Source organism: Ooceraea biroi, chromosome 2 (genome assembly GCF_003672135.1).
Source record: "Ooceraea biroi isolate clonal line C1 chromosome 2, Obir_v5.4, whole genome shotgun sequence".
Taxonomy (NCBI): Eukaryota; Metazoa; Arthropoda; class Insecta; order Hymenoptera; family Formicidae; genus Ooceraea; species Ooceraea biroi.
In genome coordinates this window covers 6552366-6580363 of record NC_039507.1, presented here as the reverse complement: position 1 = coordinate 6580363, position 27998 = coordinate 6552366, and the positions used below count along the sequence as shown (strand labels likewise).

General features: G+C 36.5%; 6 protein-coding genes across 12 annotated transcripts; 2 read left to right on the top strand and 4 right to left on the bottom strand.

Annotated features, from left to right (window-relative positions):
- Nucleotide 1: 1 nt before the first annotated feature.
- Nucleotides 2-7382, bottom strand: LOC105285342 (long-chain-fatty-acid--CoA ligase ACSBG2). 3 transcript variants are annotated; one of them, XM_011349490.3, is made up of 13 exons: nt 7239-7366; nt 5834-5953; nt 4891-4952; nt 4181-4388; nt 3188-3322; nt 2857-3052; nt 2565-2666; nt 2338-2484; nt 1753-2225; nt 1421-1635; nt 1130-1281; nt 927-1052; nt 570-764 (listed from the first exon to the last, which is right to left on the bottom strand). In XM_011349490.3, exons 3-13 carry the CDS (start codon nt 4937-4939, stop codon nt 570-572), a joined length of 1998 nt encoding a protein of 665 aa, XP_011347792.1. In that variant the 5' UTR covers nt 4940-4952; nt 5834-5953; nt 7239-7366. The 3 variants fall into 3 exon arrangements, with proteins under 3 accessions (XP_011347791.1, XP_011347792.1, XP_019889163.1); XM_011349489.3 differs by lacking the exon at nt 5834-5953 and having other exon boundaries at nt 2-764; nt 7239-7382; XM_020033604.2 differs by lacking the exons at nt 5834-5953; nt 7239-7366 and adding an exon at nt 5750-5774.
- Nucleotides 7383-12553: 5171 nt separating this feature from the next.
- Nucleotides 12554-16169, bottom strand: LOC105285347 (translocon-associated protein subunit gamma). Of its 2 annotated transcripts, XM_011349496.3 has the most exons (5): nt 15924-16169; nt 15606-15733; nt 15290-15381; nt 14984-15183; nt 12554-14576 (listed from the first exon to the last, which is right to left on the bottom strand). In XM_011349496.3, the coding sequence occupies exons 1-4, from the start codon at nt 16051-16053 to the stop codon at nt 14985-14987; spliced, it is 549 nt and encodes a 182-aa protein (XP_011347798.1). In that variant the 5' UTR covers nt 16054-16169; the 3' UTR covers nt 12554-14576; nt 14984. The 2 variants fall into 2 exon arrangements, with proteins under 2 accessions (XP_011347798.1, XP_011347797.1); XM_011349495.2 differs by lacking the exon at nt 12554-14576 and having other exon boundaries at nt 14856-15183; nt 15924-16168.
- An 803-nt stretch (nt 16170-16972) lies between these two features.
- LOC105285345 (TBC1 domain family member 20) lies at nt 16973-19816 on the top strand. Its single transcript, XM_011349494.3, has 5 exons — nt 16973-17438; nt 17680-17923; nt 18031-18234; nt 18361-18580; nt 18657-19816. The coding sequence occupies exons 1-5, from the start codon at nt 16973-16975 to the stop codon at nt 18960-18962; spliced, it is 1440 nt and encodes a 479-aa protein (XP_011347796.1). The 3' UTR covers nt 18963-19816.
- On the bottom strand, nt 19542-22928 carry LOC105285344 (group XV phospholipase A2). Of its 2 annotated transcripts, none has more exons than XM_011349492.3 (7): nt 22646-22928; nt 22340-22482; nt 22031-22265; nt 21679-21906; nt 21318-21489; nt 21112-21234; nt 19542-21008 (listed from the first exon to the last, which is right to left on the bottom strand). In XM_011349492.3, exons 1-7 carry the CDS (start codon nt 22761-22763, stop codon nt 20789-20791), a joined length of 1239 nt encoding a protein of 412 aa, XP_011347794.1. In that variant the 5' UTR covers nt 22764-22928; the 3' UTR covers nt 19542-20788. The 2 variants fall into 2 exon arrangements, with proteins under 2 accessions (XP_011347794.1, XP_011347795.1); XM_011349493.3 differs by having other exon boundaries at nt 22340-22548; nt 22646-22779.
- Nucleotides 22929-23664: 736 nt separating this feature from the next.
- Nucleotides 23665-24808, top strand: LOC105285343 (heat shock factor-binding protein 1). Of its 2 annotated transcripts, XM_011349491.3 has the most exons (3): nt 23708-24045; nt 24145-24211; nt 24578-24808. In XM_011349491.3, exons 1-3 carry the CDS (start codon nt 23947-23949, stop codon nt 24664-24666), a joined length of 255 nt encoding a protein of 84 aa, XP_011347793.1. In that variant the 5' UTR covers nt 23708-23946; the 3' UTR covers nt 24667-24808. The 2 variants fall into 2 exon arrangements, with proteins under 2 accessions (XP_026831083.1, XP_011347793.1); XM_026975282.1 differs by having other exon boundaries at nt 23665-24211; nt 24578-24807.
- A 135-nt stretch (nt 24809-24943) lies between these two features.
- On the bottom strand, nt 24944-27599 carry LOC105285348 (protein FAM92A). 2 transcript variants are annotated; one of them, XM_026975280.1, is made up of 8 exons: nt 27368-27596; nt 27161-27262; nt 26911-27039; nt 26415-26595; nt 25980-26204; nt 25764-25796; nt 25474-25635; nt 24944-25396 (listed from the first exon to the last, which is right to left on the bottom strand). In XM_026975280.1, the coding sequence occupies exons 1-8, from the start codon at nt 27397-27399 to the stop codon at nt 25265-25267; spliced, it is 996 nt and encodes a 331-aa protein (XP_026831081.1). In that variant the 5' UTR covers nt 27400-27596; the 3' UTR covers nt 24944-25264. The 2 variants fall into 2 exon arrangements, with proteins under 2 accessions (XP_026831081.1, XP_026831082.1); XM_026975281.1 differs by lacking the exon at nt 25764-25796 and having other exon boundaries at nt 27368-27599.
- Nucleotides 27600-27998: the final 399 nt, after the last annotated feature.

Sequence of the window (27998 nt, the reverse complement as noted above, 5' to 3'; positions counted from 1 at the left end):
CTTTTTTATTATTTTTTAAGTATTATCGTGCAAAAATATTACAAAAATAGTATATCAAGTTTGTGTGATGTAATTTTCCTTTTTTATCATGTTATTAACTACGAGCTTAAGTGAAGCTTTAGTACAAATGGAAAAAATATCTTTATTTATTGTCTAGAAAAAGATTTGTACTTGTATAAGTTAGTCTGGAGTTGCAACTTTGTACTTAGAATTATATCACGTGATTTGCTGTACTTTCGACGTATAAAATAAACAATTCTCCCTGCACCGTGTTAAGTACCGTGTTAAATACAAATATGTATACGAGAAATTTTAATTAAATGTAATTTAATTGTTGCTGAACTACAACACTTTGAATAAAAAAAGAGATATTTAAGTGCAAGTACATATCGGTTTGAGAATATGAAATATGAAATATCCCGCGTACTACTTTGTGTTACTATAAAATGTATTCCCATATTGTTGCATATATTGCAATACATTTAGCTTTTTTATCCAAATTTGATTATTTAATTATCTAAATTCTTTGTCCAAATTATCCAAATTTTCTCACATATGACGCGTGAATTTTATTCGTACATTTTATCTATTAAATCAGTATACATCTTGTAGACAACGTTCCTTTTCAGCTTTAACGTGGGTCCTAACTCGCCAGTAGGAACTGAAAAGTCATGAGGAAGGATTTCGAATTTCTGTACTTTTTGGGCATTACTTATAGAGAGTACATTTGCTCTTTGAATTGCTTTATCAATTTTCTCATATATCTGAAAATAATATACACCTTTTAATATACAATATTTTATATGGTAAAATGCATATGTAATTCCTTCGATCGTGTAATGCACAATAATATGTTATTAATATTACAATAGTATGTTACTTGTAATATTGTATCTCTTTCAAAAGATGTAAAGTATATAACTTACGAGCGGATCGCGAGAATTAATAACTTCTGTAACAGTTGTGGCCTTACTGCCAATAGATTTTGCCCATTGTAACACGTCTGGATTCAGTGTATCTAAAGGTTCGCCAGTATCGATACTCATATCACTCTGAAAAAATGGACATGACATAATACTTAATATTTAATAATTCAAGTTTATATCTATATTTATCATACTAGCGTTACCTTGAGTGTAACAAGAACCGTCAAAAATTTTCTGTTATCTCCAATTAACATGACGTTACTTAACACTGGCAACTCTGACAATATTGCCTGTTCTACATTGTGTGGCGCTATATTTTCTCCTCCACTCGTGATTATAAGTTCTTTTATTCTGCCTGCAAGTGTGCAGAAGCACATATATGTAAATTATTTCATTGTAGGTAACGAGATGTATGTATCTTTCCGATTATTTTTGACAGATATAAATATAATGATGAATACCAATGACAGTAAAAGAGAAATATGTGTATGTACCGGTAACAGACAGACATCCGTTCGAATCCAGTTTGCCTAGATCACCGCTATGTAACCAGCCGTTTTTGTCTTTTGTCTCGGCAGTTTTCTCCGGATCAGTTAAGTAACCCATAAAAATGTGTCGTCCACTCATACAGATCTCTCCTTCGCCATTTTCATCTATATTATCCAATTTTGTATACGCCCCGGGTAAAGAAAGTCCTACAGTATTAAAACTGACGGGATAAGAATAATCATTTTTAGTCATTAATGTCATTAATGTGGACAATATTATACACATGAAATAAATCTTTACTACAATACAAATTGTAGAGGCAAATTGTAGAACTTACTTGTATTGTTTATAGCTAAGTGTATGGGCGCCAGCGGCTTCAGACATTCCATACACTTCGAGTAGAGGTATATCCAAACTCATAAAATACTTTTTGACGTCGGTATGTAGGGGTGCTGCTCCAGTAATGCATAACCGGCATTTACTTAGACCCAATGCTGCCTTTACCTTGTCGAAAACGAGCCACTTTGCGAGAGTATAGCCCCAGTGTTTGTAATCTACGCCGTTTATTTTATTTGTGTAATAATAAAGACCTTGCGCCTTCGCCCAGTTGGCTATCCAGGTTTTTATTACGCCGTTGCTGCGCGCCTTTTCTTGCATTTTTTCGTATATCTTCTCCCACACTCTGGGCACCCCCAAAAAAATAGTCGGCTTCGCCACGATCAGCGTTTCCACCAGTGAACCCTTCAGCGCGTTCTTGTCCGCAAAATATATTGTGCCGCCTGTGACTAGGGGCATCATAATGTCAGTTAACTGAAATTAATCATGTAGAAGAATCCAATTATCACGACGAGTATTAACTACATAGCGAGAGTTTCATATTTGTAACAATGCTGAAGGTACTGTTTCTCTTAAGAGATCTTACCATTGCCGCGACGTGAGACAATGGCAAATAGCTAACCATGGTCTCTGATCCTTCGGCAACTTTTGTCGTTTCGAGCAACATCCGTGCATCATGCAGCATATTGTCATGGCTTAACATTACGGCCTTTGGATTTCCAACTGTTCCCGACTGTAGACATAACAGCAAATTAAGGAAATAATCCATGGAACATTAGAGGAATTGAGATACGATGGATCAATTCAACGTACCGTGTACACAATACTGCAACATTCATTCGCTCCAATTGTTTTTAAGACAGATGTTAATTCATTATCTGTTTCTCTTTTACCTATTTCCAATAAATCGTCCCACTTGGTGTGTGAGAAAAAATAAAATAAATTATAGATATTAAAATATATAAATCCTAAATACACAAAATCGGACAGTATTATTTTATTATCAGATTTTTTAAAATAATTTTAATAAAAACAATTGAAATTTTTTAATAATTTTGATATCCTTTGTTTGATACTTTATCAATTTATTAGATACTTTACTCACACTCAAGACATCCTTTTCTTTAGGTTTACCCTCAAATTGAATGACCGCCTTCAAATAGGGCAAATTCTGTTTTATTTGTAAGATCTTTTGCAATTGTTTCTCATCTTCAACCAGTATTATATTTGCCCGAGAGTGATGCGCGCAATACTGGCACGCTTCTGGAGAATTCGTGGTATATATTCCTGTACCGATTCCACTAGAAAAGAACATAAGTTATTTATTTGACAATCAAAAAAACGATAAAAAAAGTATATGTTATTATTACGAGCATCATATTGATTGTTATCAATCATGCATTATATTTATTTAAATATAAATTACAATCTTTTACCCGGCATACATGGCCGCGAGATCGGCGAAAAACCATTGCGGGCAGTTGAATCCCATTATGCAGACGCTATGATATCTCTCCAAACCTAATTTCAGAAATGCTTTAGCGACGGTTCTCACAATTTGTTCGCATTGTCTGCAATAATAATTGATGCATTTTTATTTTAACGTTTATTGTTAGAGTTAACATATCTTTATTATATTATCATTAACATATCTTTATTTCTATCTTATCTTTATTTATTATTAACATATCTTTATGACATTATATTATCTTTATGTCTACCTATAAATTAGTTTATGAAGAAGAAATATATATATAAAAGATAGAGCAATTTACATAAATGAATAGATTTTACATAGCTATTCTAATAACAAAAGTCAGAAGTTAAAGAGCAGTAAGTGTTATTTTAGTATTTAAATCTTGATTTTGCTGAATTTACTTTGAATTTACATTTAAATTTACTTTTTCTTTCGTTATACAGGGTGTCCCAGACCTACCGTACCACCGGTTAATGGTAGATTCCTGAGGTGATTCTGAGACGAATGTTCCTCTTGCAAAATGTCGAGGGTGGCGTAGTTTCGGCGCTACGAAGGGTTGTAGTTATCCTGTCCTTGTGTAGAATTTTCCCGCGTTCAGTGACGGTGGGTCGAAGGGGTCCCGCGCGTCGCGCACACTTCAATTTGAACAGCCGCGAAAAATTAAGATCAAATTGAAGTGTGCGCGATGCGCGGGACCCCTTCGACCCACCGTCACTGAACGCGGGAAAATTCTACACAAGGACAGGATAACTACAACCCTTCGTAGCGCCGAAACTACGCCACCCTCGACATTTTGCAAGAGGAACATTCGTCTCAGAATCACCTCAGGAATCTACCATTAACCGGTGGTACGGTAGGTCTGGGACACCCTGTATGATACAAGATGATAAACTGATGATCTGAACTTATGATCAATCAAAACGATCGCATATCAAATATTTTTTATACATACTGATAAGTATATGTGGTTCTTTCGCCATTGACGTCAGGTCTAGACACTAACGCTACATTATTAGGAAAACGTTTTGCTGTTTTTGTGAAAGTGCCAGGGATTGATGCAGGTGGAAATGAATTGCATCCATTATTGTCTAACTTTATCCGAATTCTGCCGTTGGCTTCGCATGTGGTGTCCACGTCTGTAGCCAGTACTTGATCAGGCCCTGAAAATATTGAATAATGTGATAAAAAAGTTTTGCATTTTTTTATATAATCAAGTTGGGTTAAATAAACTTGTCTGAATATAATATAACGTTTCTATTTGATATCTTCAGTATCTCTGACATCTATTAAGTTGTTGCATGTTTATTATTTCGTAGTCCAAATGTCTTGATTTAGAAAATTCGAAATTACTTATATACAATTTTTATGTAGCATTCTTTTTAAATACTTATTTAATACTTATGTAGTATCTTCTTTGAAAATTGCAAAAATAAGTTATTACTTTTGATATTACAAGAAGTTACTGCTTAATGTAAAGAGAACAGATATATGTATGTAGTTTACATACACATATCTTCTTGTAAAATTCATAAGTATATAATATAGTATTTGATGCATGAATAAATGTCACGCTGTCTGTAGTTGACTAAAAAAGATTGACAACAACATAAATCACGTGAATGTAAAAGAAAATAATTTAAATATGTATTATTATAGAATTACCATCGAGTCCTGTCTCGCTAGCTGTTGCATATTTGAATGATTGATTCATTTCCTGTAACAAACTGTACGTAACAAAATTTTTTAATGTGTTTTTGTTGTTAAGACACTATAACATAAATTCTAAATAAATTTAAAATTATCTGTATTATAGTTGTACTACGGAAAAATTTGTTCAAAATGGACGTAAATGTTCTTCGGATACAGGAAACAGTACGCACTTTTGTAATCATATATTAACGTGTCAGACAATGAACAGCCCAAGTATATCCGCGCATATGCGCTTAATAAGGGTGTATTGTGGGAATTATGCTTATTAGATGAATGCACATTTCGCATGCGAGCATACTGAATGAAATTGCATTCTTAAGAAAATGAAGAATCGCAGTGCTCTTGTTAAAGAAACAAGGTCGCACAAAATATAATGATTATTATCATATTTCGATGATAATAATGTAAAAGCAGCATACATTTAATTTATGTATATATATATATCAATATGCTTATGTGTGTCTCTGCATGACATTATTATCACATATAGATATACATATTAGATACTAATACCGCTTTTTTCGCTAACGCATTGATACATTTTTATCGTTAAGAAAAACGTTCACAGAGAATTTTCGAATGATGATCAAAATAATTGAATGCGGTAGCAAGCCTCAAGATTATTCGGATCAAATTTTGATAGATTAATTTTTTCTGATGATTATGCAACTAATTAAAAAAGATTTATTCTAGGTTTTTTGTTTACTCGTGTTTTCACAGCAATTACATTTTCCCAATCGTCATTTATCACGATAACAAAAAATTAAAAAAATGTTTTTTGCAAATCAGATAACACTTGTTGTAAACTTACTTTCTGTGTTTTATATTTTATCCTCATAGCATGTTATACCATAGCGTGTTTTATTCATACGCGTAGCATATTATTAAACTGTACCTGTTTCTTTTGTCATTACATGACGTCGAAAAAATGGACGCTGCATATTTGTGCTTGCATAAGATTGCATGAAACTTTTAATTATGCATGACGTACGAATTGTAACATTGAATGTAGCAACTGCAAATTACAATAAATGCGGAGATTACAATGTAAACAGTAATCTCACTAAGGCAATATTAAGGAGAGATGTATTACTCAAAACCAATTCAGTACGCATTATTGCAACTTAAATATACATTTGCGAGATGTAAACACATTAAGAAAAAAATATAGGAAATAAAAAAAATATATTTATCGAAATTAGAGATATATTATTATTTTCTTAGGTGCACATGTGTGAATAATATTTGTTGAACTAAGGTCGAAACGTCGTGTATCTAATAAAGAACTGGTCAGTTGTGTCGATTAACAAGAGATTTTTATTTAATAATATTTGTGTTTACTTTGCGTGTTTACGCTATGCGACAGAAGCAATAAATCTACATGTTGCATACATCTATGCAAAATAATTGCTTGATGATTAAAAATAGATCGATGTATGATTTGCACATCTCGTAATTGTGTCGAAACAGATAAAGTGTAATAACGCGAAATATTTCGACAGTACTCTGGCTGTTGCAATAAAATGCAAAAGGAGACTGGAGATATTTAATAGTCTTTATATTATCGCTATCTGAAGATTGACCGCCTTAACCGTTCTACCGGAAGCTTTAAGTTAATCACTGTTTAAAACTTTACATTGATAGCTATGTAGCGCAATGCATTGTGACCAATCATAGCATATCATGCAATATTAATGCATCATTGTTTCTGTTCCGAAGGCCAAGAACAAGAAAAATGGAAGCACAAATCACAAATCTCTCTCGTCCTCCGTTATTTGGATTATTTGGAATTTTATATTTATATCTGAAATGTGGTCTTTTTTTTAACATGTTCTGTGCCACATCACTTTCTGTTTCGGTCATATTGACAGTATACCTACGCGTGTATTTATTATCATGTTACACGATGTAATTTGATAATTACGTAATGATATTTTATAATATAATGATTGTATGACAAATTTTCTTATAGGTATTCAGAATATGAGATAGTCTGTAAACTGTGCGAGTAGCAGGCGGAACGTGTTAACAAAAATATCGGGATGTTATTCATCTTCCATAATAAAATCTTTAGTTTAAAAGTTAAAAATTGTAATATTTTCGCACGTTAAGCTAAAGCGTCATGGACAACAAAACTCATTCGTATAATATTTCATTTCAATCGCTAACTTATTGTTGAGTATGAAAAATATGTGCTATTCAGTCGAATTTTCCGTAAATAAAACTGGACAAATTGAATAGAATTTGACAGATGTACACAATCACGAGTAATATGATCTTACCACTGATCTTGTACTTACTTTGTTATCCTATTGCTTGCGCTCTTCGACCACCTGTTAAACAAGCCTGAGTTGGACTCCAAGAATCAGATCAATCCAATCTATGCGATAGCTCTTGCCGTACTGACTCTTGATGCACTTGTTACACATGCATTTCTTCGTCTATTGCGTCAGCACAAGTCTAGTTCAGTTTGTGGGGAGACACGTGGAGTTATATCGTATATGTATACAGGGTGTCCCAGACCTACCGCATAAGCCGTGAACGGTAGATTCCTGAGTTCATTCGGAGACGAAAATTCTAATGCCAAAATGTCGAGGGTGCTATATTTTTTAAATGGGAAAGGTTTAAAGTTTACCAATAAGCTTGTCAAAATTCCGCGCTCAGGGACATCACATATCAAAAGGGCCCTTCCACATCACTTCACTCAACTCGATAGAAACATGTTAATGTATTCGAGTGTTAACTCGAAATTATTATTCATTTTATTTCTTTGTATAGCGTGCAACGAATAAATGACGTTTCTTCTGTGATGAGAGAAAATCTGTACGATCGGTATGAAGTTTTCTGCATGGTTTTCTGCATGAAATGTCGCTAAAGAAACAAATTTATAAGAAAAGAAAATATTAACATATGTGACAGTACTTTTTATTAATTTATTACTTTATTTAAAGGAACAAGTATCGTGCTGCGCTCGAGTACATCCAGAATGTAGAAAGATCAATTACAAGATGATTCTCGTCACGGAAGAAACGTCATTTATTCGTTGCACGCTTCGCACGAATGCTTTGAAAGTTCGACGCGCATCGCGTTTCCGTATGACAATTTAGAAACTAATATCATCCTGATATTCGTCGGTCTTGTGAACAGTGTACAAAGGAATAAAGTGAATAATAATTTCGAGTTAACACTCGAACACATTAACATGTTTCTATCTAGTTGAGTGAAGTGATGTGGAAGGGCCCTTTTGATATGTGATGTCCCTGAGCGCGCGAAATTTTGACAAGCTTATTGGCAAACTTTAAACCTTTCCCGTTTAAAAACTATAGCAGCCTCGACATTTTGGCATTAGAATTTTCGTCTCCGAATGAACTCAGGAATCTATCATTCACGGCTTATACGTAGGTCTGGGACACCGGTTAATGGTAGATACCTGAGGTAATTCTGAGACGAATTTTCCTCTTGCAAAATGTCGAGGGTGGCGTAGTTTCGGCGCTATAACGGATTGAAGACTTCCAATCCATGTGCTGGATTTTCCCGCGTTCAGTGACGGCGGGTCGAAAGGGCCCCGTACATCGCGCACCGATAAACTCGATTTTAATTTTTCGCCACTGTTCACTGCGCGTTACTATTCACTGCACAATGTCTTGTAAGCACTGAATCCTCTTCCTGTAAGCACTGTTTACTCTTCAGGATCAAATCCGAAGACCTGTCGCCGGCCAGTCACACGCTTCTCCGCGTTCGATCCACTTATCCGCGTATGTCTTAAATACACTTCCGAGTATGTACGTCGGGATTTTCGCGCGTTACCGTTTGACTTTCTGCGATATCAGCAGTACGATCGACGAGAAAAGACTCACCGATCGCTTACCATACTGCACGAGATCGCGATACACGAGGAAGTGTCAAAACAAACGTTGCGTGTTTCGCGTGCTGAACACAATCGCGCGTGAAGTGCGATTCATCAGTAAAAGGTATATCAGTTGCGAAACCGGGTCGGTTGTTTTCTTGATTTAACCACGTACAGAAGCGCAGTCTTGCATCGTAGTCGCCTGGTTGTAGGTGTTGCACTCGCGTAAAATGATATGCATGTAATCTGTTATCACGTAGCACGCGGTGAACAGTACTTCGCGACTTATTTCGCGAACATTTATTTCCGGGGCGTCATTTATTGTACAGGGTGTCCCATGGGAAGTTGCTGAAACTAATCAGCTGTCATTTTTAAACGTATGCAGTTATTGAAAAAACAAAAATTGCGTTGGAAAGAGGAAAGTCTGCAGTTTTTAATGGGTATAAATAAAATTTAGCAAAATGTTTGTATATCAGTTTATTTTATTAATGAAAAATATGCTAATAATCAAGTAAGCTAATGATAAATATTTTCAAAGTGTGCACCATCTGAATTTGTACAAAAATCAATTCTTTTACGAAAACTTGTGAAAACTTTTTCTAACATGTCGTCTTTAATGTTGCTGACGACTTTTTTAATAGCTACTACTAAATCTGACACTGTTTCTGGATTTTCGGCATAACAATGGTCCTTAATGTATCCCCAAAGAAAGAAGTCACATGGATTTAAATCCGGCGAGTACGGTGGCCATTCTAGCCCCCCCTGGGCAAATTTGGGGTATCCCAGACCGATGACTCGATTGCCATAAACTTTATGGATTGTTTCGAAGACCTCCTGGGTTCGATGTGGTGGTGTTGCTCCATCCTGCATGAAATGAAATCCTCTGACCAGGCCTCTTTTTTTTGCATGAGGGAAGAATTGTGTTTCGAGAAGCTGCTTGTAACTTTCACCAGTGACTGTTGATTCGAAGAATTGCAGATAAATTCCTTTTACCGAGATCGCAGCCCATGCTGTTATTTTTTGTGGATGTAAAGGTTTAGCCAGGGAAACGTTGGGATTTTCCGACCCCCAAAATCTATAATTTTGTTTATTAACATAACCATTTAGCCAGAAATGTGCTTCGTCCGTGTAAATTATCAATTTTGCATCAAGTTCTCCATCTTCAAACATTCCATTTATCGTCTTGCAGAATTCCACACGTTTCGTCATAGCGCGTTTGGTTAGCAATTGATGCGATGTTATTTTATAGGGATGCATTTTCAGGAAATGTTTTAAAATCCTGTGTAACGTTGTTTTGGGTATTTCAAGAACTTGGGCAGCTTTCCGAATGGAAGAATTTGGATTCTTTTCAAAATACTTCTTAATATCTTCAATGTTTTCTTCTGCAGCTACAGACACAGAAGGACCTGGCAGATCATGTCTACGGTCTTGGATAGTTCCATACTGCATAAAATTATCGATAATTCTGATAAAAATAACACAAAACATTATTTTAATGCAGATTTATTGCCAAAAAATGGAGTGACGTAACGCATACGTTTAAAGAAATAATAAATTCTAACCTTTTCAGCGTGTTTTCGCTCTTAACTTTATGTGTTCCGTATTTAGTACGAAACCCCCTGTAAGCATTGCTATAAACTTTTCCTCTGGATAAGAAGCACTCGACAAGATGAATCTTTTCTTCCGTCGTCAGATTACTCATTTTGACGCGCACGGACTTGCATCTATCACAACCAGAATAAAACTGCGGACACTCAGATGAACGACCGTTAACCGTAAGACCCTTTCTGAAGTCATGGAGGGGAGAACCAATCGTTTACTTTCAGCAACTTCCCATGGGACACCCTGTATATCGATAGGATCGCCTCTTCGTTGTTCACCGTATGAACGCGGCGTTCCACAACGACATTTAACCGTACGATACTAGACGACCTGTTTCTTCCGCGCGATGTTACAATCGCAGAATTATATTGCACATGATCGGTCTGCATTCCGGATAACGAACATTGTACTCTTGCACGGCACGGCGAGTGTTCTGGCCGCGCTCGCCGTATGTAATGTAATTATGTAATAAAGTATTTAATAAATAACAAATATTTAATAAATAATTTTTATTTATTTAATTATTTGATTTATTTAATAAATTTAATATTTAATTATTGTAATTATATTTAATAACATTATAAATTGTATCGTCTTTATGAATTACCCCTTATCGATATTAGTGCAGCGCACTTCCCATCGCTCGTATCGATTTTCTGTCATCGCGGAGGCGCGCTGCACTTCACGTTTGTTTTGACACTTCCTCGTGTATCGCGATCTCGTGCAGTATGGTAAACGATCGGTGCGTCTTTTCTCGTCGATCGTACTGCTGATATCGCAGAAAGTCAAACGGTAACGCGCGAAAATCCCGACGTACATACTCGGAAGTGTATTTAAGACATACGCGGATAAGTGGATCGAACGCGGAGAAGCGTGTGACTGGCCGGCGACAGGTCTTCGGATTTGATCCTGAAGAGTAAACAGTGCTTACAGGAAGAGGATACAGTGCTTACAAGACATTGTGCAGTGAATAGTAACGCGCAGTGAACAGTGGCGAAAAATTAAAATCGAGTTTATCGGTGCGCGATGTACGGGGCCCTTTCGACCCGCCGTCACTGAACGCGGGAAAATCCAGCACATGGATTAGCGGCATTTACACGAACAGTTTTTCCCACAGTTTTGGAGCGTACACTCCAGGCACGCGCGCCAAAACTGTTCGTTCGTTGTTACCAGAGCCGCTCCAATATGTCGGTTTGGAGCGTCGCTCTGGAATGCCGCGCTGAAACGCGCGCTTGGAGCGCACTCCTGGAGTGTGATACGAAAAAGAAGAACCCTTCAAGCGCGCGCGCTAGACCCATCGGTTTGGAGCGTCCGCTCCAAGATTGCAGATTTTGGAGCGGCGCGTGGCATGTCCGCCGCGATGGACGGTTCAGTACGACACGCCAGTTGCATCGCACAATTCATGCAGCGTGGATATCATAAAGCGTCATACTTTTCTTCTCCTTCTGAGTTTTTTCTCTTCCGTGTTGAAGAAAGCATGTAATGCAATGCAAGCGATTGCGCGAGATCTTAAGTTTCTGCTCGAAGACATTTTATGATATCCACGCTGCATGAATTGTGCGATGCAACTGGCGTGTCGTACTGAACCGTCCATCGCGGCGGACATGCCACGCGCCGCTCCAAAATCTGCAATCTTGGAGCGGACGCTCCAAACCGATGGGTCTAGCGCGCGCGCTTGAAGGGTTCTTCTTTTTCGTATCACACTCCAGGAGTGCGCTCCAAGCGCGCGTTTCAGCGCGGCATTCCAGAGCGACGCTCCAAACCGACATATTGGAGCGGCTGTGTAAACGGAGCTATTGGAAGTCTTCATTCCGTTATAGCGCCGAAACCACGCCACCCTCGACATTTTGCAAGAGGAAAATTCGTCTCAGAATCACCTCGGGTATCTACCATTAACCGGTGTTACGTTAGGTCTGGGACACCCTGTATATACATGCATGTATGTACATGATGTATAACCTGAAGCATTAACATTCAGGTTTGGTTTCTCTTTGTTTTATTTTAATGAGTTTTTAATGGGTTTTCGTTCTGTTATCAAATTTCTCCTTTTCTGTATTTTCTTTTCTTAACTGAGGGAATTTCATTTTTTTATATGTAAAATATTATGTACATGTATATATAATAAAAATAATATCTTTGTTGCTGCATATATAAGATAGTACGAGGTAATAATAATAATATTTTTATTGCTGCGTATATAAGATAGTACAAGGTAAAACTTGAGAGGAGCTAATTAGTTTATTACGCACGCAAGTGGCGAGGTAAACAGCCGCGACTGATAGGACCTGATCAAAACTTAATTTAAACTTAAATCTAAATGTTTATTAACGGAATATTAACGGAAACGCAATATTTATCTTGAGCAGTGATAAATGAGACAACAAAACTCACAATACTGTTGAAATTCAGTTACGAGTGGAGGCAGAGCGAGCAGCTACTGGGAGCAAGTTGTAAAATTTTACTGCCACAAGGTAAGAGAATTTTCAAATTTTACGATGCGATGAGAGGGACAGGATAGTAGTAGATCGTAGAGAATAGTGAGTTGAAGATATTAACACATTGTGGACGGGAGACGTGAATTAGCGTCTTTCATTTTCGGTATTTACAAAATATACCGAAAATATGCGAGAACTGAGGCTCGATTCGTTTCGCAATATACCGTCAACAATGTGTTAAGATATGGAGTGAACATCAGAATTGTAATTGAATTGAATTGAATTGAATTGAAGGTTTCGAAGGTAGGAAGAGGTACCAGAATAATCTTATAGACGAGACAATAGTAGTGTATGAATAATCACTGACGAATGCGAAGTTATGTAAAAAATATGAAGAAAGGGATAATATATTCGAATTTGCGACAGCATATGCGAAACGAAGACATGAATTTTATATGTGCTGAATTCTATCCAGCGACTATTGACGTATGCAATAACGCATGAATAATAGAATATGTACTGTGACTGCATAGTCAAATAAGGACTAATGTTTGGGATAAGTGAAATTTTTGAATAGAAATGAGTATATGACGATAAGAGGAGAAGACATAAGTAGGTGGCTCGACATTTGCTAATCGAAAGTTCAATAGGTGTCGATAATGAGGCCTAGAATATAGAAGAATATCATCTGCATACACATAAATCCAAGAGAAAATAACAAGGATCAGCAAAGACAGAAGAAAGCAATGGATTGAGCCTTGTGAGATGCAAAAATACGGGAAAGTTCTCTAAAGATATTTGCAATAATATCGTTACAACTTTAGTGATTTTATTTCTAACGACAGAAATGTTTTGTGCATTTTATTAGATAATCTATATGTAAATATATATGGATGGGAATATGAATATGAACTTCGCGATAGATTCTAACGCAACTGGTTTTTATTGCAGCAATGAATTAAATAAAACCAAAAAATTAATAACATATGTTTACGTAAAATTACGAATACGTAAAATCAAATTAGAAATAATATCGTATGTATCTAATCAATTGTTTTTTCAAAATAGAACATGTAAATTAAAACATACATAATCTTTGTAAATTTATGTATATAATTCATACACGTCAATATGTGAATTAAATATGACACGTTATGTAATTGGTATGTGATTTTATAGGATGTCACTTGTTTTTCATGTAATGGAACAAATTTGTAACGTTGCATAAGTAATAATCTCTATGAGATTAATTCATTTAACTCATAGAATAGTTTTTTGATTTAAGAATGTTTTTTTCCTACCTACCTCATTTTATAATTAAAATCATTTAAAAAATATTGGTATGGCGACCACTACTTTCTTGTAAGACAGAATGTAAATAAGATCTGTACTTGAACTAATGTTGTTCATAAGAATACAGTACTGAACATACATCGTAAGACATCTATTGTTCAAACAACTGTTCCTAAATTAAATCTCATTATCAATGAAATTTAGAATTCAATGATTTCACGCGAGGGGTTGGTCACTAGCAGTTATAGTGTACAAAAATTACCCTTGATACGGATTACCTTTAAATTACCTCAGATTCCTTAAGATTACCTAATACTACAACAGTTCGATCAAATAACTTGGCAAAAGTTTCAATTTGCTGTCAAAATTCATCAATGCCGCATTTTCCATATTGATTTCAGCCGGTAGTTCCCTCGATGATTGTTCAGAATTTTCCATTTTGATCGATTTCGATAATAAAACTAGAAAAAAAATAATAAACTAGCACAGAGTAGGCAGCTCGGCGGACATATAGATCCGAAAATATATGAAAGGTTGCGTTTCCGATATTTGGTTGTCTCTTGGCGGTTAGATATACTGAATATATATCGCGCATGGTATCACGATTACCTTAGATTACCTCAGATTATCTGAAACTACCCTAAGAATTACCTAGCCCTTGTATAAAGATTACCTCAGTGACCAACCCCTCGATTTCACGATATTTGCATGAAGATAATGAATAATTCGAGACACACAAATAATCATTATAAATATAAATACGTTTATTGCCTATGATTGTTCATATTAAAAAATAAATTGTACTGACGAAGACTTTTCATGAAATTGTTTTACAGTATACATGACTTCATAGTAACCTTATATGTACCTTATTGACTTCCGGTTGACACTAATGCCAAAAGTGCACTGGCAGCTCCTACAGAGAATATGTAATTTACTGCTGGGGTAAATGTTTTCATGACATAAAATGAAGACACGATGACGAATGCCAGGAAAAGGGCGTTGTTGTAGAAAATGGAAAACGTTGTTGCTTCGTAATCCGCCACTTCATTCTTCTTCCACAGGATCCTACATATTTAAATACAATGTAAATTAATATCTATTATATAAAGAATATGATATATTTAAAAATGATACTAGGTTGCTCTTATTTCAAAAGAATACAAAGTATCACCTTTCGTCTTTCTCCTTCTTGCTCATTTTCTTGTCTTCTGCAAGTTTGCGACTTATTTCCTTCGTCACAGCATCCTCCCTTTTTACAGCAATCTACATAACATATATAACATTTACATACATAGAAAATATTTATTTATATACATAGAAAATATTTCAAGATTACTGTATTCTCTTTCAAGATTATGTTTCTTCCAAGTAAATTAAAAACAAGTTTTGTGAATCACAAGATATAACTTATTCACTATGCAGCTATACGTAACAACTTTTATAACTTTCATAACAATACATTTGAAATAATCATACACGCAGCGTACCTTATGCTTAAGGATAAACTTTGTATTTTTATATGCCAGTGCAAGAGCATATGTGCTTGCCAGTGTGACCAGTACAAAGGAGATTAGGTTGGAATACAAATCGATCAAGTGTATTCTCCAAAACAACCCTGAAACATATGTAATAATTTAACTAACCAAACTTAAGAAACTTCATCGTATACCTCACAACAAATATTAGAACGAATGAACTACATGAACAAATGTATATCGAATAATATTAAATATGAATGGTACATTTATCATTGATACATTAAAGTCGAAGGGAAATCTTGATACTTCACGAGTTTTTATACTCACAGATGGGTATTGCCGAAACGATGAAGGCATTGCCGTAGAACAACGCTGAGGATTTCGTCGAGACGTTCCTCGAGAAGTCCTGCAACAGTAACTCCTCTTCTTTGGTAAATGCCTTAGATTTCCCCGACATTTTCTGATAATTCACTGACCAAGCGCAAGAATCGGCCAAACAACCGTTCGCAGTATCGCACTATCGCCGCCACGAGAATCAATCCAGTGTCAATGGCAAAAACGAGCGAGGCGCATGCGTTGGAAAAGATCGTGTGGAGATGCCGTATGACGACGTGTCCACGTCCAGTGTAACGTCATTGCTATCGATACCGACTGAGGCGTAAGTGCTGCTTCCATCGACGCCTATCGCAAGCTTGCAGCGAACGACTATTACCAACTTACCGATTGATCTTTCTCGCTGTAATTCTCAACAATACAATATTTTTCAAAACCTGCCAGAGAAGAATATCTATGTGTAAATAGTACTGTTTCTGAGAAAGATCTAAGAATAAAAAGAGTTTGCATGAAACCACACATACATACACGCACATAATTAAAACATTTATTATTTATTTATAATTTTATGTAAAATTGTGGTAAGAGAGATAGCTTTTTTGTAAAGAATAAAGTTGAAAATTGGAAATACAATCATTGAATACTCTTCTCTTTCCTATTCTTCAAAATGTCTGTAAAAAATAGTTTAATCTGTAACAATGGTTAGTTTAAGTTAGCTGAACGAATAAGGCTTTAAGAATTCAAAACAAAAGAGGCGGAAACGAGTGCACATATGTTTCTGGTATTTGCTGTTTGTCATCGTTCTACCATGACTAACTTTTATCGGTATTGACTGACATCAACTGGCACTGACTACGCTAAAGTGGGTGACAATAGCGTGAACGGTGTCGCTAGTATAGCGCAGCAGTGCGTGTCATTTGACGTGACTTTTGACGAGCCAGCAGCGATCCGTCGGCTTTCTCCGATTTTTAAGGTATCTCGACAAAATTGTCAGTGTTATGACACGCGTCCCGTCGGCGTGAATCCACGACAGCAAACCAGATATGGACAACGAGAACGACGAGGTGCTGCCGCTGGTGCAGACGGACGCAATTTCGCGAACGTCAACGTCCACCGAGAATCATAACCACAACAAGGTACGCCGAAGGAACGTGTCCGAGTCGGTGAGCCCCGCGATCAGAGAGGACGACAGCCCGTCGATCGACCCGTGCGATCGACGCGTGCCCCTCGTGATTCTGCCCGACTCGACGAAAGCGTGGCACGACGATGTCACGCCACGGATACCCGACATCCCTGTGGCGACAGTCGTGTCGGGTAAACAACGGAACGGAGTGCTGATTCGCGAGGACGATCGGGAATCCGCGAACGGCAACGATCCCGGTTCGACGGAACCCCTCAGCAATCGCGAGAGGATGAAGATAAGCGTTATCCGCGGCAGCATCGCCAACCCGGATCTCACGCTGGGAGAGCTAAGACTGCTCGGCTGCAGCAGCGAGGGCTTCGTTAATGGTACTTTGCCAAGGTGACGGTACATTATGATCAACAAGGAACCACGTGATAATTTTATTCGAGAGATTTGGAATGGTATAGAAGTCCCTTGCGTGGCCTTTGATGTAGCTTTTTTAGTATGTAGATAGTAACTCCTAAGCAAAGTTCTCTAACTTTGCTTTGCGTCAAAAGAAACGGTTCCTTTTTGAAAATAATCCTATTACCTGTGACCAAGTCTTGAAATCATAAAGATGATCTGTAGATGATATACGAAGGGTACTGTGGCCAAAGCTTTTGAGGCTAGTACAAGAGGAGTCTGTACCCATTAGCGGCTTGGAGACTGTACATACCTGCATACCGAATGAGGTTTACCAGCAAATACTGAAGGATGTGGCACGTAGTGGCAGCCATATTCCACAGAACGCGCCGGAGACGGAAGCGGAAAGTTTTCAAGAACAGCTGACACAGCTCATGTGTTGGGTACTCCACAAGCATTCCCAATTAAAGTTAGTGTTTTTGAGCATGACAAGCGTTACTATAATCACTATTTGATTCATGACATACAAGATAAGCCTCGTGCCTTGTAATACAAAATAAAATAATGCATACTTAGTTACTACCAGGGATACAATGACGTGGCAGCGACTGTGTTACTCGTGATGGGATTAGAAGCGGGTTTATACGTGTTGGAAAGCATATCGGTAGAGTTCCTAGAAAGATTTATGGAAAAAACCATGGAGAAAGTGAATCAAGAGTTATTCTACATATTTGCGTTGCTGGAACGAGTCCATCCAACATTATTGGAACATCTGGAAAAGTTAGTTGTTATTGAGTGATATCTTTTAGATTTTTTTTTCACATTTTTCTGTTTTCTAAATGCAGTCTTGCATATATATTAACTGATATTGATCAATGTTCATAATCAAATTCCTGTTTACTTTAGTGTAGAACTGTTTCCGCACTTTGCTCTGGCCGAATACACAACTTGGTATGCACACAAGTATGCGGAGAACAGGAAGTTATTACATAGATTGTTTGATTATTTTCTCGGTAGTCCCCCACTCATGCCTCTCTATTTGAGCACTGTGATCGTTGCACACAGAGCCACTGAAATTTTCAATACTACACCTGATATGGGACACACACATAAAGTATTATGTACTGTAAGTACGACAAAAACAACGCCTGATTGTGCGACAATAAAAAAATAATTTTATTATCTCAAACTTACATTTTCAGTTGCCTGATGACTTGCCGTTTGAAGCACTTTTGATGGAGGCGAAGGACTTGTATCAACGATATCCTCCTGAATCTATCAGTAATGATGTTACAGATTATGATCACAAAAGGAGAGTTAAAGAACAAGAGTGGAAGGCAAAGGCAGAGGCAAGTCGTCAGGAGAGAGAAAGACAACGAAAACTGAAAGTTGTTCAATCGACGTCAAGAATATCTTATCGCATCAGAAGTTACAAAACCATCACCGTCGTGACTATCCTAGCTCTGGGAATATATGCCTTCATAAGATCGTCGACGGGGCTCAACTGACATTAAGAGAAATTCGCTCATCGCGCGAAAACTAGAAATTTCAAAACTAGAAACATGCTTTTTTCATAATCAAAGGATTCTCTTGTTTGATGTGTCACTGAGGATAAATTCAAGAGTATCGCGATTAAGAGCAAGTTTCATCAAAGCGATGGAAGAGAGCGAGAATATATATTCGCTAGAAATAATCGAGGGATTTGGTTGTCAATGTTTGAAAGAAAATCTTGTGCATTCCTATGCTGCCTTTATGCTGTGTTCGTCGGGGGCTGGTTTGAACTTTTTGCGCATGCACGTTGAAAAGGAAGCAAGTCTACTGATGTATTAAAATTTTTAGGAAAATTTTTAGCAACCATTTCAGATATTCCAGGTTGCTAAAAGGGATAAAACAAAATGTTAAATAGAACTTTCAGCAAAATGTGTGTATGAAAAAGCTTCATATATGTGTGTGTATATAGATTGTAATTACGTTGTTGCAATCTGTGATGAAAAAATATTTTATGTAATTTATGTGTAGTTAAACCTGCAAAGGAAAAATTATGATAGTTAACGGTTTACGACAATTAATAAAAACGTCTTATTTTTCAACAATATTTGTTTATTATGACCTCTTACGATGAGTTTTTGGTCAGTAATGATTCATGCTATAACATTTGGTCATGCAAATGTATATTTAGCTATACATTGTCTATAAGATCTGATATCAGTATCACAAAACGATCTGATATCAATATCACAAAGTCACACAATATATTGACATCAACCTCTATTTTACACAGAATACCGTACGCCATTTTATACATAAATATAATTTTATAGAAACATTTTACTGTGCTCTGATAAATGTTTGTTGTAAATCTGTATACCTGTGGATTTATTTATACCAAAGAAGATACCTAAATAATACCAAAATGATTTTTCAGACTATAGTAAAGATCTTAAGAGAGCTGTCGAGATATCGTAAGTTAAAGTGATGCTTGGTTATCTCTTTCTTCTAGACTAGATGATATTATTATTCTACTTTCGAGGTATCCGTTACAACTGTTAAATGTAACGTAAACTGTAAATACAACTATTGGCATACATTTATAATATAAAATTGATGACTCATATATTAATTTATTATGACACTGCGATTTTATCGTTATTCTAATTGTGCAATATCAGCCATGTTATGTTGTAAACATATGTTATAAATATTATTGCACAATACAAAAGTTGAGAGAATTATATTACGCGGAAAATTATATATATATACACACACTAGTTATGTTAATTTAAAACACTCTTTGTTCTATATGAGATCATGATTAGTGCAATGTACACAGATTGATAGAGAATATGTATGTACACTAGTATAAAAATATATATCTGCACATAAAGGGGAAAAATAGAATTACATATAGAACTTATAGAATGAATATAGTCAAAATTAATGAGCGAAAGTATTGGCGAACTCTTTTTGCAACCGTACCACTTTGTAATCCTCCTAATAATATTTACTGCTATGTTGTGTAATGTGATATATTTTAATAAACAATTGTCTCAATAAAAATATATATTTTTACGACGTAGTTTTCGTATTTTTTCATGAATAAATTATGTGATTTTACGTGATGAATATCATGTCATGTCGTTATAACGAAAAAGACTCGTTTCATTGTATTTCAGTACAGTTCTAATCAACTTTTCAGAAGAATTACTTTCGTAATGCAGTTAGAATATTAATTTATATTGAAGGCTATTTAAAAAAATGCAAAATAGTAAAACGAAACCTAATATTAGTCTAATCTATTGTATTTGTTCGTATATTAATACTAATAGAGGTCATATCAGACTTTTAAAATTGTCTTGATGTACGCTAGAGTGTCAGGATTTCTTAAAACATTAGTATGATCTACTCCAGGAAAACCTTGAGAATAAATTTTCTGCTTTTGCGAACTTTGCCAGTGCACACACGCGTCCAAACTCCTTATATTTACAGTTCCGTCTCCGTCTCCATAAATTAGCTGAGGGTAACCTTCTATAGTCGTACCTGGCTTGTAATACAATCTATGCAAGAATACATAAACTTTGAACTGTCTTTTTAGCTTAAATCTAAAGTCCACTTATCTCTATTATCTACAAATCCAAATTGCAAAAACGACATACGTACTTTTCCACGGTGTTTACTTTACTGCCGTACAAACAGTGTACTTCCACACCTGGCGCTGTAAAGTCCAACTGGTATTTTTCATTATCTTTCCTAAATTCCCACGCATTAGGCACACCTATGTCTCTGTGAATAAAAATATTTGAATAAAAATTATATTTGTGGAAATGAGACGCAGCGAGCATGACAAATAAAATGATCTGACATACGCAAAATATTCTTGTAAATTATTCAACGTATAATTTTTGAGATCCGATTGCACGAGGACTTCTGTTTCCTTCCAGAATAATTTCGAGGGTAACAGCCATCCTAAACTCGGACTTGTTATCTGTTCGGTTCTCAATACGCTCTCTCGAAGAAAATACGCGCCTAAATCGTCTCCTGTGTTGGACATTACAGATTTAATGCGCATAGAGAACTATGTATATTTTAGACAAAGTAAAATTTTTTTAAAAACAGATTCTTATAGCATGTCATTTTAAAGTTAAATATTTTGCAATAATAACAATAACGCGCTTATATTAATAATTAAAATAGAATTTGTTCCAAGCACAGGATAAGAATGCTTACCAATAGCGAATACTTTAATGGCTTTGACAGAGCCTCCCCATACGGCGCTAAGCGTAATCAGAGCGTTTATGTACTTATCCTTCCATTTTTGACTTTGACGTTGCAACATTATAAGCGTCATGGGTCCACCCATGCTGTGAGCCAGTAGTGTTACTGGTGTGTTATTGTTCATCGTGTACGTCTCCTCGACTAGATCCTTCAGCTTGACGAAAAACTCCTCGTTCTCGCCTGGAATTCAAAGTCTTTATCTCGGTAAATTTGTAATGTAATTAAGCGAAGTGCGCGTTGCGCAGAACCATGAATACAGAGCGTTCGTTCAAAACGTCCGTTAACTTTCTCTTTTTCTACATACTAGGCCCTTTTCTGAAGTCGTAAGGTGCACCACGCAGCGACAGGTTCCTGACGTATCCCAAGTCGTTCGCTAACATGTTCCCTATGTCTTTGAAGTATGAGCCCGGCGAGGCCTTACTGGGATCTATGTATTCGACTACAAACGGATCGCCCCATCCTGGTACCCTTATTTCCACTCCAGGTTGGTTGCTAGTAGTTCTTGTCACATTATCATAATTTAACTTTAGGTTATCAATCTGAAATCAAATCTAAGGTAGAGTTTTGGAGTAAAGAAGCTAGAGATCCGTACGACAGGCATCAAAGATCATACAAAGCAGTCTATCACAACAGGTACGAGTAGCTCCATGTTCAGCCATAAATTAAAGTAACCGCTAGACACTTTCTCGCAGATGTAGTGCACCACCGACGTCTTGTTAATTCTTGCGTCCACCTGACTGCCGCCATCACCTGGAACTGTATCGTTTTCCTTTCTAAACAGACATGTTCTTCACGATATCGCGCCTTGATAGGCGCATATCTCTAAAGTTGCACAAGAGAAGAGAGTCAGCAAAAAGAAGGTTAGAACAACGAAACGATTGTTGAAGAAACGTAGAATGCGCTAAATAATATAACTCACCTAAAATGACAGGCGATGCTTGTTTGAGATTGTTCTTGATCAACCAGAGCCTTGCCGATTGCACGAAGAGCGAGAGAACGAGCATTGTGCTTATTGTTAGAAGAATTGGTGGACGCATTGTTCTAGATCGAGATTTTTGAATTCCGTAATATATCGCGGATTTGGCACTTCGCGGATACAATTTGTCGACTGATTTCAGATATCTCTTCGGCTTTGTTAGAACAAATAGCTGCCTTGGCTATTCAGCACTCCGATTATCTGACAAACTTCAGACTGTTTTGTGTATAAAACGGCACAATCAGCTGATATCGCGCCATGCGCCGGAGACGTATTCGTGGGGAAGTGGGCGGTATTTACGATCGGCAGTGACTAATCCGAGTGGCGGGCGCAAGGTTAGAAGAAAGATACCGCCACGCTCATTGGTACGGTTTCGAAAGTCCAACTGCGATTACGTCTTCCTGCATTAGCACATTCAAAAACATGTTTTTTGAGCTACCGATTGAAGTTGCCGATAAACGCAAATATGTATTGCTTCCTTTGTATGCGTAAAGACCGAAGGAAATAAAACATATTTCGCTGTCGCCTTAATTATGTTAGCATTATCTAAAATAAAAGCGCAATAAGTGCACTTTATTTTCAGCAATTAATCTCACAATCAGTTTATTCATCTTCCTTCCTATTTCCCTTTCCGAGAATTAAATATACACGTCGCATGCAGCAATGCAATATTAAAATAAACGCGAGGTAGAAAGAGAGAGGAAGAGAGTGTAGATATATCACGAACAATTCATATTTTTATCTCGCCGTCGATTTCGCAAATGGCAACGCGCGAAGAAAAAGAGAGACGAGAGAATCTCGCGGTAAACAAGTTTATAGGACAGCATGATTCATTACAAAGCCAATTCTCTTGCGTATGACGCGTTTAGAATTACAAAAGCAAAGGTCTGCCCTCTCCGTTTGCGTCAGTTCTCTTGTTTTTCTACGTAATAATAAAATAAGTTCTGACAATAAAGTCGCTCGGCGAAACGCAATAAACGAATGTACGCCTGCTCGACGATCCTGATCTAACCCGCAAAAGTAACGTATTATCGTTATACACGTAACATTTGCGCGCGTGTCACGGTAGCGTCTCGGATTAGATCGAACGCTGTTGGATCGATTGGCAGTGCTTGGCTCCGTCTGTCACAGTCCGTCACGGAATCGCCGAGGACGCGGGGACGTCGCGTCGCATGCGCCCGCGACGTTTAGGTTAGGTGATCGTTGTTTGATCGTCGCTTCGTTCCGGCAGATAGGTCGAAAGAATGGCTGACATCAAGCAAGATCACAAGGGCGAGGACGTCGAGAGTTACGGGATGGGTAACAGCACCGACCCGAAGAACATGCAGGAGCTGACGCAATACGTGAGTCGTGTTTACATGCCGGATGACGGCGCGTCCGAGGACGCGTCGCGACGCTGCGTTGACGGCTCTGACAAGCATGACGGAGCTTCTCCTTTGCAGGTACAAACGCTGCTGCAGAAGATGCAGGACAAGTTCCAAACGATGTCGGATCAGATCATAGGGAGAAATATCCTTTTTCTGAACTTAACCTAAAATCACATTGTTGGCGTGAGATCAAATTGTTGCTCGCTTCAATGAGCAGAGACAAATTTGTGTGTATCGATAGTATCGATGCTCCTGTGTTCAAGTCGATCACGTCGTGATAACGAACATTGTTAATGTAACTATTATTTATATATAGATATCCATGTAATACTTACATTTGTTTCAGCATTATACATATTGTATATGTATCTTACATTTTATTGATTTATCTATTAATATAATCTATTATTATCTATTAATATAACTGCGAAAGCTGCATTTACTTAGTAATATTACTCAGTAATGATCGTACTATTAATGTGCCATATAAATCCTTAATAAGACACACTAGATGAGATGGGCAACAGAATAGACGATCTGGAAAAGAACATCGCAGATCTAATGACACAAGCGGGAGTCGAAGGTGGTGATAAATAGGCTCATCCCTTTCTTCAATATACTAATAATCTAACAAGTGACCACTCATCCAAAGTATCTAGCCATACATATTATCATGTGGAGATAAGCATGCATGAGACATCCTTTTGTTATATTATAAAATAAACTTACACTTTTCTATAAAACTGTACTTTTTCTATTGCTTTGAATGATCTTTATTGCGATTGACTGAGCTATCAGAAAGTGAATGATGATTACATTAAATAACACAACTTTAATATAACGTAACTTATATATTGATTATTAGACATTATAATTCTTGGTATAAAGATGATCCTCTTCTTTTATTAAAATTGTTATATTGAATTTTTGTTCCATCTTAAACAACTATTCACAGACATTTATATCTAAAGTACAAATCAAGTATTTTTCAAAAAGTAAATAAACGCGTGTAATAAAATTTACTTCGTTCGATTCATTTTCGAAGGTATGCGATATATTATGGACGATATTAAGGACTTCTGACACGTAGGGATTGGTGGGATAGGCCTGAGGACGAAGCGTTTCTTTACTTTATGTCCAGAGTATTCTTTTTTCTGGAAAAATAGGGGGGCACGATTAAAAGACCTGATCGAAGTTACATAGACTTATGCCTAGTTCTCACAGGCTTCTCTCGAATGGATTCTGATTCCGTTTCCTCCGTGCTGTCAGCGTATTCCTCGACTTGGACCGACTCGGATGAATTGGTGAATCCGGTTTGTACGGAATCCTGGAAGCATTCATCGTTAAAGATTCAAGAATGGAATAGTAGAACGACTCACACGTTAAATTAATTATTGAGCTTACAGCAGACTCGGCTTCTCGATTAGCCAATTTCTGCAGTGTTGCAGGAGAGGATGTAAATCGGTTAGCTAAGTTCGTTAAGGAATAAGCGTGTCGAAACGACGTTCTGTTTACTGTGTCCAGCCTTGTGACGGAGTCAGGGGCGCGCATTGTTTCTCTAAATTCCTGTACATAATCGCGTGATTTGGTTAAACAATATTATCGATACGTTATTACGCCGTTTATAACTAATAATATATATATAATATTGAAATGTAAAATTATCGCGCAATATTAATTCCAAGCAAGTTTACCGCATTCATTTCTCCTCTAGCAATTTGAAAGTCCTGCATGTTAAAAGCATGTTAAATCAACTACACTTATACATGATATATATATATATATTTAATTGATATCTCTTAATATTGAAATAAACTCTTTATAAAGTTCCAAGCTTTTTTCATTTTATATGGAAATGATCACACGATTTGAAGAAATTTAGTAAATAGTAATTGTTCTCGAGATCTCACCTCAAGATCTTTAATCTCGTCGATAGATACGATATCTTGGTACGCTTTAGTCATAAGTTCAAGAGCCTTTGTGTGAAAGCTCAGTTCGATGGTGACGAAATCCAATAGTACAGATTTCAAATCGTGCAGCTTTCGTCGCTCGAACGAGTTGATCTGCTCCTCCAATCCCTTCACCACTCGGGACACCTCAACGGATGCTTTCATCAGTTCAGACTCGGCTTGTGACTAATATTCCTTTTTAGATAAAGATTTGTAACAAGAGATACTTAAGTAACATAGTTATATATTAGTTTGAAATAATTTCATTAATATATTCATCGCGCGATTTTATTTATCGTCTAAATGAGCTTTTGATTTACAAAAGCCATGGAATTAATGAAATCACGATTGAAATTAAGTGATGCTTGTAAAATGAGGTTTTAATTGTAAGGATACTATCATTTGACGATTCCTAGGGTTTCTTTCTCGAACTTTGTCCAATTGCCTTCGTCTTGTGAATTCTCTGTCGCGTGCTGCGAAGGTATTTTTTACATCATCGCGCGCATGCTTGCAAATGATTGCGTACTGTGAAAGAGGCGCAATTACTTTGGCGTCCAATCTTTGTACTTCTGCATCTCTAAAATTAATAATTGCGAAGGTAAAAAAAATTATAATGATGTTGAAGCATAATAAAAGCTTTTTTAAAAATTTTCTGTTGCAATTTATCAGCATGTTAAAAGGTAAATTTTATATTTAATATAGAAAGACAATGAATAGTTTATTTGTCCGAGTAAATAAATTTAAATTGAGCTAAATTGTTTATTTCTTAATTATTTCTTAAATTATTTAATTATATGTATTAGTTTTAATTAATTAGACAGATTAGAGCATTATATCATTTTTTTTCTTTATATTTTCGTGAAAAATATGTAATTTGAAGAATCGTTTTTACCTATAATCACCAACGACTGATAACGTTGCGGAAAAGTTCGCCAATCCAGTACTCATGGATCGATTTATAGTTTCCGAATCACCATAAACCTGTATTACTTTTGCAAGCTCGTCACTTTTATCGCGCAGTCTGAAAATAATATTGCTGGTGAATAATAAACGGAAATGAGGTTTTACGTCGAAGCGATGCGAGTGAAGGGTCCGTGTGTATCGCTGAGGAAAAATAATCGATAGAGTTAGCCGGTCATCACCTGGCCGCTTTCCTGGTAAACGCTCCAAATATCGTGCATAGTTCAGCGAAGTGCTTCTCCACGCCTGTTATACGATCCTGTACAAATTTCGCCTCCTGCTCACTGAAAACAAAATAGATTTATTCAAACGACTCACGATTCACGATCTGGCAAATAATATCGCGAGACTAAAAGTCGGATGCTCGACTGATTTTAAATTCAACTTACTACACGCTATTCTGGGAGCGCACTCGAAGCATTTCCTCCTCCGTGAAAGGATTTCGTAAAGTATTCAGTGAACTTCTTCGTGCGACAGATTATTTCTCTACAATAATCTCTCGCGAAACTAGAAACGGTTCTGGTAATTCCTTTTCCTGCATGCGATTGCGATTGCCGACAGTTGCCTACTGACAGGTGGTGAATATTGCCGCAGGTGAAGCTCGGCCGCGTTTCCTATACTCCCTTCAGGCTAACTATGCAGCTATGTTGTAATGATTGATTACGAGCTGTGCCAACCATAGACCTGTTACCATGATTACCCTGATTTGCTAAAGATGCAGATAATAATTAAAACTTATTTTAAATAGTCTCATATGATATTATAATCATAATTACTATGTTACATAAATTATTTTTCACGTTACGCAAACTTCTTCATCTGCAAAATGTTTCTAATATCTTATTAAAATAAATAGTTCTGTATTTATTTATTTTTAGCAAACCATCAAAGAAAGTAAAGTAAAGTCAATCTATATCTTCTATTACGTGGTGTCATATTCTTCTAGTATCATGATATATAACGTAGTTTTAATTTTTATTATCTACCATATCTAAGTAAAAAAAGGTCAGGGAAATTGAC